General features: G+C 52.6%; 1 protein-coding gene across 3 annotated transcripts in view; it reads right to left on the reverse strand.

Annotated features, from left to right (window-relative positions):
• Positions 1–11,206, reverse strand: part of DVL3 (dishevelled segment polarity protein 3) — a 55,723-nt gene extending 44,517 nt beyond the window's left edge. Inside the window, exon 1 of one of the 3 annotated variants that reach the window (XM_075938116.1) lies at positions 10,862–11,206. In XM_075938116.1, coding sequence (XP_075794231.1) covers positions 10,862–11,028 — 167 coding nt within the window. In that variant the 5' untranslated portion in view covers positions 11,029–11,206. Of the gene's footprint in view, positions 1–7,081; positions 7,159–10,861 lie in introns of those variants that run through there. The other 2 variants (XM_075938117.1, XM_025179145.2) reach the window with 2 other exon arrangements.
• Between the last annotated feature and the right edge of the window lie 4,424 nt (positions 11,207–15,630).

Genomic DNA, 15,630 nt, shown 5'->3' on the forward strand with positions numbered 1-15,630 from the left:
CACTGTGTTCTCTTGGCCACATCCTGCATAAACCTCCAAGGCTAGCTGAGGGGTAGGGGTGGTAAAGGATCAGCAGGATGGAACTGATTCTCCCATTCCAGGAGCATCCCCTGCATGAACTGAAACATTCCATCAGCTGCAGTAGGGAGTCTGCATCGTAGGGATATTAAGTAGCAATTAATTTGCTAGTAGAGTAGTCAATGAAAATGACATCGACTACTCGACTAGTTGATAAGCACTTCCGCATTCCGCCTTTGAAAGGCATTTCAAAGCTTGCACGCCACGTGGAGCTCAGGCCCAGCAGGGAGTCCCCAACTGATCCTGGGCTCTGCCCGGCATTTCAAAGCGTCAGCGCCACACGGAGCCTGGAGTCAGATGAGGAGTCCCCAGCTGATCCTGGGCTCCACGCGGCGCTGCTGCTTTGAAATGCGGCAGGGAGCCTGATGCCGGGCTCCCCCACGGCATTCGAAGTGGCAGCGCCACATGGAGCAGCTGACCCCGGGCTCCATGCGGCGCTGCTGCTTTTAAGAACCTCCTTCTTCCCCCTCTTGCTGCCTCTATTTAATAGAGGCAGCAAGCGGGGGAGGAGGCAACTAGTTGACTACCCTATCAACTATCCAATAAGCATTTGCTTATCAGATAGTCGACTAGTCCTTTATATCCCTACTGCATAGTCCCTCCCACCAACCCCCAATAGCTACACAAGAAGCTGCCTCCAATCTACCTCATCGGAGCCTCAGAAGGATACAAGGAGCATTAAGGATGTGCTCTGCAGAGCTAAAGGGAAAGGCCTACGACGGCCTGACTGCCTAGCAAGGGGTTGGTTTTTGTGAGGAAGATGGAAACCAAACCAAGCACGAGTGTCTAGCTGGAGCTGCAGGGGTACCCACACAGAGGCACCCCCTTGCCCTCCTGGCTGAGCTATACCAAGCACAGGCGCTTCCACACTTCAAGCCAACTCTGGGTCAGAATGGCAGCTCAGCCCTGTATGTTCCTGTCAGTCTCCTGGGGCCTGCAGGCCTGAGCAGAAGCTCGCTTGTGTTTGCACAGCAGAGTTCTGGCACAACGCCCTCCCTAGAGACATCAGGTAGCTACTGCCTGTGGGATGAGCCCTCATCAGAGATGGACATTAGCCAGTTCTCTGCACCAGCATGACAATACAGCCCCTACAACAATCTATGACAACAATCACTGCAAAGAGAAAAACCACAGAGCTACCTGGTGAGAGGAGCGGGTGAGGAATCCTGGGGCAAACAAACCATGTGTCTGGGAGCTAAGCTTGAGGAGAGCAACCAACAAAAGATTAGCCACGAAGGAAAGCCAACCAACTTGCTCCTTTCCTAGAGCTTCTCAACAGCATTGGTTATCTTGCCAGTGGCAATCCCATTCCCTTCATGACGCCGGACAAATGGAAAACAGACAATGCCCCAAGCGGTACCACCCACAGACACCACTGAAATGCAGCCAGGCTACAGAGGGAGGACGGGCCCTGTGTGGAATGGCACTTAGCCAAGTTCAGATTGAAACTCTCCAACATTTATTTTAAATAGAAATCAGAAAACCCAACAATGGCTGCCATACTGTCATCATTAGCTCACTAATTAGACAAGAGGCAAAAGTAAACCAGAAAACCAACAGTCTCATATTCTCCCAGTGAGCACAGGGGGAGGGCACTCACTGTCCTGACCACAGAAGCCAGAGATATAGCCCCCCACAAGCCTCGCATGTTCGCTGCCAGGCTGCTACGTGCATGAGGCCTCTTTCCTTCACTTTGAGCACTCAACCCTGCTGTCACTGAAAGCCACTGGCAGACCACTGAGCTCAGAAAATGGAGTCAGGGACTGAAGCCAATTTACTGTGGAGTACAGAAAACACCCTTTCTGGCACAGCTGTATGTCACAGATCCACAGGATTGTGCTATGCCTTCAGCTTTGGAACAGTCTCTTGGAGGAAGCCCTTTGACATGCCAAATTCTCAAGGGCTCTGTCTCTGGTCTGGGGAGGCCAGACTTGTCTGCCCTTCCTCACTCAGTATTTGCAGTGACACTCTCACAGCACTGTCAGAACAATCGGATTTATGAGTCAGCCAGACGCAGCCCAGCAAGTCCTTAGGTGAGCACCAAGAACTAATGGCTAAAACACTGTCCAAGCCCATTTTAGTTAGCCCAGAACTCAGATGAGCTGTAACAAACTCCATGTTCAGGCTCTGTCTCTCTCCCTGTCAACCACCCTGACTCCTTCCAACAACCAACTCTGATCCCCCACCTGACACCTTCCCAGTTCTTTGTTCTGGAGCTGCTGGGTTTGCTCAGCCTCCCAGCTGAGAGGTGGGGAAACCCCTTCCTCTCTGGGCATCAGTGGCCAGTGGTGTCAAGGTCCTGATGATCAGATTTGCCATGCTCTTCTTAGGTCTCCCACTGATATGGGTCAACCTCAGCCTGTCCTTTTTAAGGACCTGTTCAAGCTCAGACAAGACATTCCCAACCACGTCTCTCTCAGCGTGCACTGAGAGCAAACGGCCCCTTTTCCTCCATCACTGGGCAGCCATGCGAAATACAGGAGAAGCTGAAACACACATAGGGTTTACAAAAATTTACCAAAAATGCCCACGTTGCCACACCATAACTAAACAGAACCTTGTGATGGACAGCATACAGCAAGTCAGGGAAACAAGCATGTAGGGCCATGTTTACACAAGGGTTAAAAGGTTAAATCCAGCAGAACATGCTTGAAAACATGGCATTAACAGCCAAGAGCAGGCAGCTCAGGCAAAGACCCAGGCTATGTTTGGCCATGATCACAGACCAAATGCCAGACCAAACCTGCTAGAACTCAGCTCAGCTGCACCTAACGATGGCTAGAAAATAGCAGTTGTGATTTGCAATGTTTGAGGTCCCAAAATTTATTTCCTGTTCCTTCGCACCCTGCTCGTCACCCTAGAGCAAGGTGACCCAGTGTCTGACAGTCTGCGACCTACTACTGGCACCATATTAGAAACTACCATGTTTGATGGCATCCATGCTCTGGCTTATTTGCCAGGGAGAGGTGTTCTGAAAGTCACGTTAGTCAAACTGTGCTACAATTTGACTAGCATGACTTCCACAACATGTCTTTCTGGTAAAGAAGCCAGAGCACGGATGCCATCAAACATGGTGCCAACTACAATGCAGACAGGGCTGGACACCTATGAAGTCTAATAGCTGGGTTTGAATAGGAGGGTGCTACATGAGAGGCACATACAGTGTGAGAGTATCAGCAGCTTGCTCTCTTCACACATACCTGTCACACCCCAGCCCTGGTGCCCTTGCTCTGCCTCCCCCTGCAACTTGGGAAAAGACTCCTGCAACAGACACTGGAGTTGATCCTAGTCATGGCTATGTGCCACCTCTCACTAGGGAGAATGTTGTGATAACTTGCTACCAGAAGAGCAGGGAGTGTTTGGCATTCCCCAGCCAACGGTTCGGCAGATTCAAGGCAGGAAGGGCAGCCAGTCAGTGGGTGCAGAGCCCAGCGTTCAGCCACCCAAGAAACATTTCAAATAACAATTAGCCCCAACTCAGGCAACTTCATCCCACCTGATTACCTTTGGGCTTTCTCTGCTAAGCCGGAGAGCCAGCAATAGACAGTGTACTGGGAACTGGTCTCTAATGCTTATCACGTTGACCAGAAAGGAGTAACCTGGTTGGAGGAGGGCTCATCTAGCTGCTGGGCATTAGCCAACCACATCAGTTCTGTCCTAGGAGCAGGTGCTTTCTCACAAGGATTTCAATCTAATTGCCCTACAGAACTACACAGAGTACCCAACACGAGAGGCATCTACAATTCAACTACAGCTCTAGCCCATCCTATCTTTGCAGCTGCATTTTGGGAGACACCCAGGGAATGAGCCACTTTTCTCCTCAATTAAGGAATTTAACTGCTTAGGAAAGACTTAATAACAGAATTATGCTCAGCTCCTGAATGGCAGGCAACAGTATACGCCCTACCTCTTAACCAGGTCACTGACTGGAGGGCAAGGAGAGGAGAAGGCTTGCTCAGAAGCTATTCATGGACAGCCACTTACCATGACTTTTCTTAAGACAAGGGAAATAAACAAACAAAGTCATACAAGACTTTCCAAGCCTTGTGAGCTCACTTAGATTGTCAAGAGATGCTCTCTCCCTACGCCATCCCCATGCAATCCAGTCTGAGTGACAGCAGAACCTATGGGAGGCAGCCAAGAGCCTTGTGCAAACATGAAAGTTACGCACACAAGAAAATATCATCGCAGGCTCCAAAGGGCTGGCACGCTCTGAGGCAGCTTACCACTTCTTACGGATTGACACTGCTTATTACGTTTAGGATCCCGTCCTTGTCTCCAAATGCTCTCAGCCAGAAAGGCAGAGGCTCCTGGCACTGATATCAGAAAGATCCCACAATAAAAATAAATCAATCATCCTCTCAGCAGACATCAACACATTTCCCCATGCACATGTGTGCGAGATGAGGTCGCCAAATACCAACAGCGTCTGACCCACGAGCTGGGAATTCCAGCAGGGCCTGCTTTGTTCTGTCTCCAGAAAGTTCTCCTAATCTCAGCCTTGAATCCAGCTTTGGAAAGCTGAGTGATAATTAAACAGTCCTGGATTAGTTACCAGGCTGGTGAATAGTGGGATACCAATTTTCACTTGCCAGCTAAGACCTGGAAATCACTCACCATTGTTTGGAGGTTAAAATTGGAACCAAATCCTGAATGCAAAGGGGAGGGGAGCAAAAATCAGTGGGAGAAGCAGCAGATGCACCTCATCATCCACCCCAAATCATTTGTGTCCCTTAAGTGATGCAGCAAAAGGGGATACAGAGGTTGGGTTGTCTTACAGAGAGGAGATCACGGAAATTCAAAGACCAGAATGGAATAGAAGAGCTGGCAGGATACAATGGAGACAAGCAAAACAATCAGTCGTTCAGACCAGCCACTTCCTTAAGCATAAGAGGAGTTATGAGAAAAAAAAAGGAACAGAGTAAGGGGGATTCAGGCAGTCATGGATTTAGGGAGGAGAAGTGTAGGTAGGTGCCACCTAAATTAATAAAAACCTGGTTTAAATTGATTTGAGAGAGCACCCACAAAGAGTTGCTCCAGTTAAATTAAAATGGCTTTAAACTGCATCTTTAGTTTAACCATCGCATAGCACAGTCTGCAGAGATCTGTATTCATGACGCACAAAACTAGACACCATATCACTATGAAAACTCGAGGGAGCCTTTTTACACATTGCTGAGATCCATATCTTTCTGAATAATCACACAAGCTACAATGGGGCTTCAAGACGTGTGCTGTGTGCAGCATCCTTGCCTGGGTACCCTTATTTTTTAAAGTTTTTAACAACTAACAACAGAGTTCAAAGCCCATTGTGTTAAGCACTGCACAAACACACGTACACAAGTAAGAGTACCTGCCTAAGGATCGCAAGAGAAAGACAAAGAGTTAGAGGAAAGTAGGGGTGTAAATGACTAGTTGACATGCTAGGGGACTAGTTGCTTCTCCAACCCTCCCACTGGCTGCCTCTATCAGAAAGAGGCAGCAAGTACGGGGGAGGGAAGGGGGTGCTTCAAAGTGGCAGCCTCCAGGCTCCAACTGGTGCTGCTGCTTTGAAATGCCGCATGCAGCCTGGACAGCTGGCCTGGGCTGCATGTGGCGTTTCAAAGCGGCAGCACCGTGTGGAGCCCGGATCAGCGGAGGACTTCCCTGATGACCTAGGGCTCCCATGTGGTGCTGCCACTTTGAAACGCCATGTGGAGCCTGACGCCGGGATCCCCGGAGCATTTCAAAGCGGCAGCGCCACATGGAGCCCCGGGTCAGTTGGTGATTCTGAGTCGCTTTGAAACACCGCAGGGAGCACGGGCAGCAGGGGACTGCTTGAGTTCCCTGCTGGCCCCGTGCTCCCTGCAGCGCTTTCGCCTTTGAAGTGTAACAATGTTACACTTCAAAGGCGGAAGCACCCTTATCGACTAATCGAATAGTCAATGCAAATTGCATTGACTATTTGATTAGCCAGTTAATCTAAATTTAACATCCCTAGAGGAAAGTACAATTGCTGGTTTACAGATGAGAAACTGAGGCATGGAGCAATTAAGTGACTGACCAAGGGGACTACAGAGCATGGTTATCAGACTAGATCAATACTATCAACCACCAGACTCAGACATGGTTTGACCGCTATTTGTTGCAGTTGCATCTCAGTCAGGTAGCAAAACTCCTGCTCTCTGGGTGAGTAATGAATACATTTCCCCATGAGGACTAGTTTAAGAAAAGTTGCGACCTCACCATTTAACCCTCCCTGCATCCACATTTGTAAGATTAATTACTCCTGGGTTTCTTTTCTCCCCACAGAAAATAGCATTCTGGGATTCATATTCCAAGGCTGGGTACCCTGCGTTAGCTGCTGATCGACCCTGCAATCCTAACCCAACAAGGAGAATCCTGGTTCACATTTTCAATGAGATGTAAACACTGATACAGCCTCATTGCAATCCTGATACTCAGCGCAAACAGATGTTAACAAAATAAAGGGAAATCCACTCACTAAGGACTAGTCTCCAGTTAAATGTTAGGCTGGTGTTTGTACTTGCTCAGGGGAGTGAAAAGTTCACACTCCTGAGCACTACAGCTGCGCTGCCCTGACCCAGTGTAGACCCAATCAGATCAATGCCTACCTACCGATGCTCAGAAAGGTGGATTACCTACAGTGATGGAAAAACCTCATACATCGCAGGAGTAAGTGTCCATGCTGCTGTGTCTGCGCTGTCGTAGTGCCTGTGGTGAAGCCATGTCTTAAGGCAGTGGCTACACTGTTGCCTTGGAACGTGGAAAATCCAAGGGAAAACCATGCCAGAGCTGTCCTGCCCGGACAAAGGGAAGAAACACGGACAAGTGACCAGGCTTGGGAAGGGGAACTTGTCAGGCCTGTATTAGCAGGTAAATCCTACTTGGGCGGGGGGGGAGATTAAATCCATCCATCCCTGATAGAGAACATGCAGCGAACTAAGTGCAATTCCCTAGGAGTTTTGCCTCCCAAGAGCTGGGGCCAATGCACAAGGCTCACCCTAGCTGGAGGCTTCCCCTTTCTGGTTTCAAGGCTGCCACTGAACCTCGAGGCTCCAACATTCCCTCTACCTCATAAAGGGTTTGTCACCATAGAGAAGTTTCTAGAAGTTCTCCCACAGTCAGAACAAGGCCTGCCCAGGAGACTCAATCCACAGCAGCCACGCTCCTCAATGAAGGTGCTGAGGGAAGAGGCAATCTGGGGGAAAGCGGCAGATTGATTGGCAAAGGCTAATAAGTGGACATGAATACCACCTCTCTCTCTGAACCACACAGAGATTAAGTGCCCTTGTTATTCTACAAATCATTATGATCTCTCCCTCCATTCAAGGAGACACAATACCCCAGTAGGTTCCTGCCAGCCTACCTCCCCATGGGTCAACTGAAAATATTCTCTCTTCTACACCATTGAGACATTACTAAAACATCTGAAGTGATAGGGCCCGCATCCCTTCCTTGGAGTAGGGATGAAGAGAGTTAACGGGTTACCTGGTAAGCATTGTCTTACCTGTCTTACTGAGTACGTGGCACCTGGCTGGGACTCTCACCCGGCCACAGCATCCCCTGCTGGCAGTGTGGCAGGCTTGGCCTGGCTGGAGCAACCTGTGGCGCGACAGGCCCAGATAAGCTGGAGTAGCCTGCTGGTCTGGTTGACCGGTTAAACATAACGTTTAACTGGTTAACATTTTAACTGGTATTTTATATCACTACCTTGGAGACAAGTTCATAGCCAGATCAGTCTTAGGCTCTGTCTATACTAGCAATTAAAATCACAAACTTTTGTCATTGAGGGGTATTAAAACCCTCTCCCCCAAAATACAAAAGTTTTGCAGTGGCAAATGCCCATGTGAATGGCGTTTTGTCAGCAGAAGCACTCTCCTGTCAACAATGCAAACAGCACTCATTGGGGGTGGAAGTATTTTTTTGGCAAAAGAGCTGACAAAGAGCCACTACACTGCCTGAGTTTTATCACTAAAAGCTGCATAGTGTGCAGACAAAAAGCCTTACTGTCTCCCTCCAGCCTGGAGATCATTCTCCTTGCCCTTCTCAGAATAAGCAGGTACCCAGAACTAAACGCAACATTCCAGATGGGTTCTCCCCAGAGTCAGAGAAAGAGAAGGACTCTCTCCTCTCTGCTCCAAAACAGGAGGCCTCTTCATCTACAGCCCCAGAGTAAGATGACTTATTCAGCAACACAGAAATACATGGCACTAAGACAAAACCACAATGACCAGGTTTTTTTACCCTGTATCACACTCCAGATTCCTGTATGATTTGCTTCCCATCCCCCCAGGCTCTCCCCTCCATCCCACATTTCTTCCACCTAAAGAAAATCCAGGTTTAGGGTTATTCTCCTCTCCCACTGAATAAGCTGCATTTGTCCAAACTGATCCTTGTTTTATTATTTTCAGCCCATTCCTAGTTTCTCTGAGGCTTTGTCTACACTTGCAATTGATCAATAGAACTTTTGTCATTCATAGGTGCTTAGCATCTCTCCCAATCAAAAAAGTTTTGCTAGTTCTTTGGAGCTAGAGTATTTTGTCAGCAAAAGTGCCAACAAACAGCATTTACACATAGCGGCTGTTAGCAACAGGGGTGTTGCTAGACAGACCTTTGGTCTGACCCAGTATAGCCGTTCTTTGTTATGTTGGGTGTGTTGACACAATCTTGTCGCTAAAAGTTGTGTAGTGTAGTCATGGGTCTGGGTCTCTCCATATCATTTCTCTAGTATCTGCAGCTCCTCCCTGTTTTGCTTCATCTGCAAATTTCACTAATCTGCCATATGCCTCTTCTTCTGGATCATTAGTGAAGCTATGAAATAAGACCAGACCTAACACGGGTCCCTGCAGCTTCCACCAGACCCCTGGCTACAACCTGAGACATTACTATATATTACAGTACTATACCTTGTTGACAAATGCAGACACTTTTCCACCTCTAAGGAAGTGTTGCAGTCAAAAATTTAAATTCATTTCGAGAGAAATGTTTCAAAGGACCCCAAAGTATTTCTTTACAAACAACACGCACAGAGAATTAATTTCACTCACCGTGGAAATGCAACAGCCATTGAACAGTACCCAACAATGGGATACAGTAGTTTAGGCACAGAATATGTAGTGCAAACAACTACAATTCCAGAGGGAATGATGGCAGGAAAAGGTACTTAACTGGAATTTGGATAAAAGGTAATACCAACTCATTTGAGAAGTGCCAGGAATCTTTCATGATCATGAACAGCCTCTACATTGGTTCTAACTCTAATCTAAATGCTATCATCTCCAGACCTAACACCAGCTTGGGGCATCTAGGTCAAAAGTGACTCAGTGAAGAACATACCCCTTAACACCGTGATGTCCAACATACTAGCCATATGTGCCTATTTGGCCAGTTGAATGTGACTATTTGGCTGGATGAATGTGGCTAGTTCAGAATTGGTTACACACCACAGCCCTAATGACTCCCACACACTGCTTTATGCAGCACTCAGAATTATCTGAAAGTCTCTCATACAAGCAGTAACCAGGCCCATCCCTGTTTAATTTATGAGCTCTAACAAGGTCATGGCCTGAGGCTGTCTTTGGCTAGGAGGAGTATGAAACTACAGGCCACTTGGAACCCCTAGTTGCACCCTCACAAGTTCTAGTGCAAATGGTGAATCCTGTGAGGAAAACAAACGAAGCAAGTCAGGCCCTGCAACTCTGTGCCAAGTAGGTGCTCTACAAGAGAGGAAGAGCAGGGCTCCCTGGACAGAACTGGGATGTCCACCAGAGACTAAAAAAGAGATGCAAGGAGATGACAGAATGGCGTGAAGGGGGTGTTACTGTTCAGTTGGAGAAGAAAGGATCAGGGGCTCCATAGAAAAATTAAGAAAGTTTCTACATGGCTGGTAGTTCCTTAAAGAAATGTAGATTTTGTTGGGGAAGTGTCAGAAAAAGTAGTCTATGGAGCCCCAAAATGAGAGAAGGAAAGGAGGAACAAATCCCCCAACCTTCTAACCCAGATATAAGGTTTGAGGGTCCTAGAATCTCTCGAGAATGGATTTGGACGATGAGAGTCCCATCTGAATGGCTTTTTAAGAAGCACTGATGACTTCCGTCATTAAAAGAGTTCAAATGCTCCCTTAAATAAGCGCACACAATGGAGATGGAACAGGCATTCCCACCCCAGTACAGGACTGAGGAGAAACTGGAGACGGGTGTTCCAGCCACATACACCCCAGAAACGGGATACAGGCAAGGTGGGAAGGGGTGTTGTCCAACCACCAACCTGGGGATGGAGGTAGGGAGCACTGTTCCCTCTAATTTTTTTCCATCTATGAGCAGAATAAATGTTGTTAGGGGCACTGAGGCATGTGCAGATGTGCCCCACCAGTAGACACATGCGGTGCTATCGGCTGCCAGCGGTGGGTGTGCTGCTAACCAGCAGTGGCATCGGAGTCTCCCCTGGGCAGCTGCCCAAGCACCCAGATTACAGGGAACACTGCTGGGGAGTGTCATCCCCAAACAGCCACCTCCAAGCACAACCTGGGGGGGTGGCCTGGGGGGGAACTGAGGGGGTGCTTGCCCCCCCCAGCACACGCCAGGGATGGGATTAGGCGGCTGGGGGGGGTGCCCAAGCACACCCCAAGGGGGGTATTGGGGGCTGTGGGAGAACACTCCGGGGCAGTTCGGGGCGGGCGGGGGCAGGCACACCCTGAGGATGAGGGGGAAGGGGCCGAGCCCACGCCGGGATGGGCCGGGGGGGGGCCGGGCACCCCCGGGGCGGGAGGGGCCCCGCTCACCCGAAGTCATCGTCCATAGACTTGAAGTAGAACTTGTAGTTGGGCCGGTTGAGGAGGCCCTTGAAGTCGCCCAGGGTGACCCGCTCGGCCGGGATCGGCAGCTTCACCAGGTAGGGCGTCTCCTGCTCGTCCAGGTGGTAGATGATCTTCGTCTCGGCCGCCGCCATGGCGCCCGCGCGGGCCCGACCCGACCCGACCCGGCCCGGCCTCTGGCGGCGCCCCCCGGCCCTTGTTCTCCGGGTCCCAGCGCCGCCCGGCTCACGGCGCAAGCTCCGGCTCCGCCCCGCCGGCCGCGGCCCCGGGGGCTTCGCTGGGCAGCGAGCGCGGCGCGGCCCGGCCTAGCCCCTCACGGCGGCGCGGCTGTAGACACGGAGCCCCCCCAACTCCCCCGCCTCCACAGACCTTCCCCGGCTCTCCACAGCCCCCCCACAGAGCCTGCCTGTAACCCCCAGCCCCCCCACCTCCCTACAGCCCCCCCCACACAGAGCCTCCCTATAACCCCCCGCCCCCCCACAGAGCCTCCCTGTAACCCCCCCGCCCCCCCACAGAGCCTCCCTGTAACCCCCAGCCCCCCCACCTCCCTACAGCCCCCCCCACACAGAGCTTGCCTGTAACCCCCCGCCCCCCCACAGAGCCTCCCTGTAACCCCCCCGCCCCCCCACAGAGCCTCCCTGTAACCCCCAGCCCCCCACCTCCCTACAGCCCCCCCCACACAGAGCTTGCCTGTAACCCCCCGCCCCCCCACAGAGCCTCCCTGTAACCCCCCCGCCCCCCCACAGAGCCTCCCTGTAACCCCCCAGCCCCCCACCTCCCTACAGCCCCCCCACAGAGCCTCCCTGTAACCCCCCCGCCCCCCCACACAGAGCCTCCCTGTAACCCCCAGCCCCCCCACCTCCCTACAGCCCCCCCACAGAGCCTCCCTGTAACCTCCCCGCCCCCCCACAGAGTCTCCCTGTAACCCCCCAGCCCCCCACCTCCCTAGAGCCCCCCCCACAGAGCCTCCCTGTAACCCCCCAGCCCCCCCACAGAGCCTCCCTGTAACCCCCCCAGCCTCCCCCACCTCCCTACAGCCCCCCCACACAGAGCCTCCCTGTAACCCCCCCAGCCCCCCCCACAGCCTCCCTGTAACCCCCCAGCCCCCCCCACAGAGCCTCCCTGTAACCCCCCAGAGCCTCCCTGTACCCCCCAGCCCCCCCCAGAGCCTCCCTGTAACCCCCCAGCCCCCCCACAGAGCCTCCCTGTAACCCCCAGTCCCCCCCACAGAGCCTCCCTGTAACCCCCCAGCCCCCCCCACACAGAGCCTCCCTGTAACCCCCCCAGTCCCCCCCACAGAGCCTCCCTGTAACCCCCCCAGTCCCCCCCACAGAGCCTCCCTGTAACCCCCCAGCCCCCCCACCTCCCTACAGCCCCCCCCACAGAGCCTCCCTGTAACCCCCCAGCCCCCACACAGAGCCTCCCTGTAACCCCCCAGCCTCCCCCACCTCCCTACAGCCCCCCCACACAGAGCCTCCCTGTAACCCCCCAGCCCCCACACAGAGCCTCCCTGTAACCCCCCCAAGCTCCCCCACCTCCCCCCAGCCCCCCCCACAGCCTCCCTGTAACCCCCCAGCCCCCCCACACAGAGCCTCCCTGTAACCCCCCAGCCCCTCCACCTCCCTACGGCCCCCCCACAGAGCCTCCCTGTAACCCCCCAGCCTCCCCCACCTCCCTACAGCCCCCCCCACAGAGCCTCCCTGTAACCCCCCCAGCCTCCCCCACCTCCCTACAGCCCCCCCACACAGAGCCTCCCTGTAACCCCCCAGCCTCCCCCACCTCCCTACAGCCCCCCAGCCTCTCCCCACACAGAGCCTCCCTGTAACCCCCCATAGACTCCCCCCACCTCCCTACAGCCTCCCCCCACACAGAGCCTCCCTGTAACCCCCAGCCCCCCACCTCCCTACAGCCCCCCCCACACAGAGCTTGCCTGTAACCCCCCGCCCCCCCACAGAGCCTCCCTGTAACCCCCCCGCCCCCCCACAGAGCCTCCCTGTAACCCCCCCAGCCTCCCCCACCTCCCTACAGCCCCCCCACACAGAGCCTCCCTGTAACCCCCCCAGCCTCCCCCACCTCCCTACAGCCCCCCCACACAGCCTCCCTGTAACCCCCCCAGCCACCCCACACAGAGCCTCCCTGTAACCCCCCCAGCCTCCCCCACCTCCCTACTGCCCCCACACACAGAGCCTCCCTGTAACCCCCAGCCTCCCCCACCTCCCTACAGCCCCCCAGCCTCTTCCCACACAGAGCCTCCCTGTAACCCCCCACAGACTCCCCCCACCTCCCTACAGCCTCCCCCACACAGAGCCTCCCTGTAACCCCCACAGACTCCCCCACCTCCCTACAGCCCCCCCAGCCTCCCCGCACACAGAGCCTCCCTGTAACCTGCCACAGACTCCCCCCACCTCCCTACAGCCCCCCCAGCCTCCCCCCACACACAGCCTCCCTGTAACCCCCCACAGACTCCCCCCACCTCTCTACAGCCTCCCCCCACACAGAGCCCAGCCTCCTTACAGCCCCCTACACAAAGCCCCCAGCCTCTTTACAACCCCCCAACACAGAGAGCCTCCCTGCAACTCCCCACACAGAGCCCCCCATCTCCTTACAGACCCCCACACAGAGCCCCTTTGCCTCTTTACAGCCCCCCAGCAATCCCCCCAGCCTCCTTACAGCCTCAACACAGAGCACCTCAGCTTTCCTACAGCCCCCCACAGAACCCCCCAGCCTCCTTGCAGCACCCCTCAACACACAGAGCCCCCAGTTTCCTTACAGACCCCCAACACAGAGCCTTCCACTGTCCCAGCTTTCCTACACCTTCCAGGTGTAGAGACCTCAGCCCCACTTTCCTACAGCCTTCCCCCAGTATTCAGAGCCCCCTACAAACACAATTCCCTTGCTTCCCTACCAACCCCCAATACATAGGCTCCCCAGTTCCTACCTGAGCCCCACTGAACACTGACAAATGCCTAACTGGAAACCAGTCTGGCTTGTCTGTGCATTACCATTGTTAAATGAGACATGAAAATGCATTTAATGTTCAGGCTAGTTTAAGAAATGCTTGTAGGCTGCTTGCTTACTAATAGCATCTACGTCCCCTGCATTATAAGGTAAGATTTAAGTGTTTGCTAAAACTGTAAAACCCATAGTTGGAAGGGGGACAAATATTACTAGGCTATGTCTACGCTGCATCTCTCTTGCGCAAGAGAAAAAAATGAGGAAGAATGGCTCTTGTGCAAGAGGGGGTTTTTGCGCAAAAAGGAGCTGTGTAGACAGCTCCTTTTTGTGCAAAAAGCCTCTTGTGCAAAACCAGCCCCTAATTATGCAAACGAAGCACAGCAATATGCTAATCCATGCTTCATTTGCATAGGCTTTTGCGCAAGAGGGATACAGTGTAGATGTAGCCTAAGTGTGAAATACTTCCCTCCTCCCCAAGGAAAGAAGGCCTATAGATGCCAGACAAACCACTGGAACATCAGTAGACAAAAGACTTTCTTGACTGGTTTCCCTCCCACCTGTGAAGAGGGTACAATGCCCACACCCTCCTAACAACACAATTCAAGTGCTCAGGGAAGGAAATAAAAATCCTCATTAAACAGAAATTAACATCCCTATGTTGCTTGGCATTCAAAGGACAGTGTTTCTAAGCATTTGCTAGAGATCCCCAAGCTGTTTAGTTTGGCTTAGCCCTAAAGAACAAATATAGCTTCCATAAGTAGCAGCTACTGTCACCTTTTGGAACCTAAGACTAACTCGTGTGTGTGTGTAATGTTCACTTGATTGACTCTTGTAAATTACTCATTTCTTAAAGATGTATTAACTGTGACAGGATTGACTACCAGTGTTGTCTTTGGTGAGAGATCTGGGATGAAACTGACTCCATTGGGATGGGGAGCAACCTGAATTAATTTGATGTTTGGTATAAGGGACCATCTATCCCAAAGGTGGCCTGGTCTGGATGGCAACATAGACCAGAGTGCCTGTCCAAGGGCACTGTGTGTAACTCCATAGGAAGGTTGTTGTAGTGCCTGCAGAGTTCATCCTTGTTACTTGGGGGGTGAAATCTAACTCGCTCATAAAACCAGTTTGGGGGTCGTGTCCTGTTTCTTGACGATCTGCCTTGAGGTTGGCACCCGTGTTCAAGAGCCTCTCCAGACATCTTGATTACTCCTCCTCACCCGTGAATACACACAGCTCCCTCAGCTATGTCTTCCCAGCAGCCCCCTACTGCATCCATCAGATTCCTGCACCCCCAAATACATACAGAGCTCTAGCTTCACTACAGCTCACTTCTATATCCCGAGGGCTCCAGGACAACCTCCCCCAGGACATATGTATACACACACAACTCCCTTCAGCCCCTTCCCTTACACCCACCAGATCCCCCCCCCTCCCAGGACTCAAGACAGCCCCTATTCCCAAGCACATACACTTCCCTCCAGTCCTGGTTTCCTGACAGCTGCCTCCATTCTCAGCAGGACTCCAGGACAGCCTGAAGGCACACCAAGCTCACTTAAACTGCTCTCAGGGCTCCCCTGTAACCAGGCTCAGCCCTTCTCTCCACACGGGACTCCATCCCCCACTCTATCTTATATCCGGCTCCAACCTCTTCTAAGGCTACCAGGCTCTCCTACAAAACCCTGCATGCATCCATGGACCCTGGGCTCTTCCAACCCTCCCTTTGACTCCCATCCCCTTTCTCACCCAGCCTTTTATGATCTCAGCCCCTCACAATCATG

This window comes from Pelodiscus sinensis, chromosome 10, assembly GCF_049634645.1.
Source record: "Pelodiscus sinensis isolate JC-2024 chromosome 10, ASM4963464v1, whole genome shotgun sequence".
NCBI lineage: Eukaryota > Metazoa > Chordata > Testudines > Trionychidae > Pelodiscus > Pelodiscus sinensis.